General features: G+C 53.6%; 1 protein-coding gene across 1 annotated transcript in view; it reads right to left on the minus strand.

Annotated features, from left to right (window-relative positions):
• Positions 1 to 392: 392 nt before the first annotated feature.
• Positions 393 to 2,895, minus strand: part of MAGEL2 (MAGE family member L2) — a 4,240-nt gene continuing 1,737 nt past the window's right edge. Inside the window, exon 2 of the mRNA XM_021710074.1 lies at positions 393 to 2,894. Coding sequence (XP_021565749.1) covers positions 858 to 2,894 — 2,037 coding nt within the window. The 3' untranslated portion in view covers positions 393 to 857. The remainder of the gene's footprint in view (position 2,895) is intronic.

Raw genomic sequence — 2,895 nt, forward strand, 5'->3', positions numbered from 1 at the left:
TCAAATGACAGCTTTCTGGTTTGGCACTATTTAATTAATCCCCTTAAACCTTACACCTTCACCTTCAGAATGGGAATAATAATGCCTACTTGGAATGATTATTGCAAGGATTGAATCAGATGAGGTGTACGACGCCTTCTTGATTCAGCCTCACTGACTCGCGAAGTTTTACTTTTGATTTAATGGAAATTTCATGTTTTACCACCCACCACAATCACTGTGTCATTATAAGGATGAATGGAGCACTCTCCTCATAAAACAGCTCCATCACCATGGCTTTTACTATCACTGGTAGTAAGTAGTCCTGGCATTCAAGCTTGTTCAGAGGGTGTGACAAAGTGTGGCTTCTACCATCCAGAGTAAAAACTAGAGTAAAGACAAGCACTCCCATGTTATGCTGAAAGTATATTTATATATATAGATATAGATATAGATATATAGATATATTTACTTTTCTGTAGACAGTTTTTACTGACAAATCATTTTAACGTTCAAAGAACAACTGATTACAATGCTACATAAACTGTACCAGAATGAGATGGATAGCTTCTCAATTCATTTCACAAAGCTAGCACAACTCTGATACCAAAACAAAACAATTATAACACAAAACAGAAAGCCACAGATCTCACTTAAAAATACTGATGCCAAAATACGAAACGGAACAGTAGCGGACTGAAATCAACACCACATGAGAATGTACAAAGCTTTGGCAGATATGCAACAAAATTGGAAATCCAAACTTACACACGTGAAGCCAGAACATAAACACCAGAAACGAAATGTCCCCCCCAACCCTGCCAGTGGCCTCTGGCCAAGGAGCCAAATGAATGAGAGATGTTTGCCACACACACACATTAGTGGGGACGGGGGCTGCTGGTGGAGCTGCCGGCACTGTCACCAGCTTCAGGCTCATCCTCGTCTACGTCTTCGGATTCACACTCTGCCAGCGCTTCAAGGTAATGGAATGGCCAGCACCGTGGATCTTTCGTATGGAGCCTGGCCAAAAACCTCAGGACGAGCATCTTGCTGGTTTCGAGGAATGCTCGAGGGCCCCAGAGGAACTCGTATTCCGCTGGCTCAGTGTAGGGGATGCGCCTGCACTCTAGGTACTTCTGCCTTACGAACACTTCAGTGATGAGCTTCTTCGTATTTCCGAAGAGACCACTTGTCTCCCGGACATCCAACCCTAACTTGAACAAAAAGTCGAAGATCAGATCCTCCCTGACACAATTTCCTTTCATAAAAATAAGGCTCAAGACAACCATCAGCAGGCCTAACTTGGGCTTGTCTAACAAGGATGCCACTGCCTCACTTTTAGGCTGCCCCAGCTTGTTGATGATCATATAAGCGTGGTTTTGGGTATCAATTCCCTTCAATTGATAACCAAAGGCACACTCCAGCTTATTGTTGGCACGGTTGATGATATCTAAGCACTCGTCTTTATACTCTCGGATGATGAGTTTCACCATCTCCGAGCGCTGGAGGGGCACCTTGGCTTGGTCCTTGACCAAGGGGAACTGCACCAATGTGTTTGCTCTCTCATTCAAGGGAGACAAAGGCTGAGCCTCCCCCTTGGGACCATCCTGGGTGGCACTGGGTCCCTGAGTGACACTTGGGACCTCAGAAGTGGTCAAGGGCTGAGGGCTCCCTGGGACTTCAGAGAGACCACAGGCCCTCAAGGTGCTCAGACCCTCCCAGGCACTCAAGACCCAAGATGTGCTGGGCCCTTCCCAGCCACTCAGGATCCTGGAGGTTCTAGGGCCCTCCCAGCCACTCAGGCTATGGGGAGCGTTTGGGCACGCCCGGTCACCCAAGACCTGGAGAGGGCTCTGGACTTCCCAGCCACTCACATTCGGGTTCTCCCAGGCCCGTGGGCCCTGCCAGTCACGGAAGGCCAGCGCATGGCCCCGGCTGTCTTCTTCGGCTTCCAGATGCTTCTTCTTCCGCGTGGCTTTGCCTGAGCGGCGTGGCGGCTCGAGGGAGGTCTTCGAGGCCTCGGGAACCGCGGCCGTTGCCTGGGGGGCAGCTGCTGTGGCCATCAGGATGGTGGGCACTGCCTGTGAAGCATTCACATGGGGCTGCGGGACCCAGGGAACGGCAGGCAGGGCCTCCACACAGGCAAATGGATCCTGCAGAGCAAATGGCAGTGACTTCGGGGTCTCTGAGGTGGCAGATGGGCCTTTAAAGGCATTAGAAGAGGCAGGCTGAAACTGGGAGGTAGCTGGGAAGACCCTTGGGGTGGCAGTAAAGGTCTCCGATGTGGCAGGCAAGTTTTTCCAGGCCGCTGGCTGGTGTGCTCGGGCAGGTGACACTGCCTTGGGAGCACAGAAGGTGGCAGCAAAGATCATGCGGTCCTTTGGAGGGGCCCTGCGATCCTTCGAAGAGGTCCTACGCTCTTTGGAAGTGGCCCTGCCCTCTACAGAAGAGGCCCTGGAATCTCCTGACGGAGTCATCAGTGACTTAGCAGAGCCCCGGGGAAAATTTGCTGCCGCTACGGGGGCTCCGGGCTGCGCCTGCAAGACTGCCGGTGGGGCCTGCCACGAGGACTGGAGCTGCAGCTGGGGCAGCTCTGCTTGCGGGCCCGAGGGCTGGGCCTGCTGGGAGGGTAGCTGGATCTGCAGGGCTTTCTGGGAGGGCGGGGCTCCCGGAAAGGGCTGCTCCAGCTGGACCAGGGGGGGGCCCTGCCTCTGGGCCTCCTGGGCTGGCAGGGGCTGCCAGAAGTGAGTGGGGGCCTTCGGGGCCTGCCAGGTCACCGCCTGGGTCGGCTGCACCTCCTGGTACTCCATCGACGACGGCATCTCGTGAGGCACCGGCGGCTGGCCTTTGGGCGCCTGCCAGATGATGGACGGGCAGTGCACAGCCTGTGGGGCAGACAGTGGGACAGACAGCGGG

The sequence above is a fragment of the Carlito syrichta genome, unplaced genomic scaffold (genome assembly GCF_000164805.1).
Source record: "Carlito syrichta isolate Samal-C Ts95f unplaced genomic scaffold, Tarsius_syrichta-2.0.1 Scaffold288017, whole genome shotgun sequence".
NCBI lineage: Eukaryota > Metazoa > Chordata > Mammalia > Primates > Tarsiidae > Carlito > Carlito syrichta.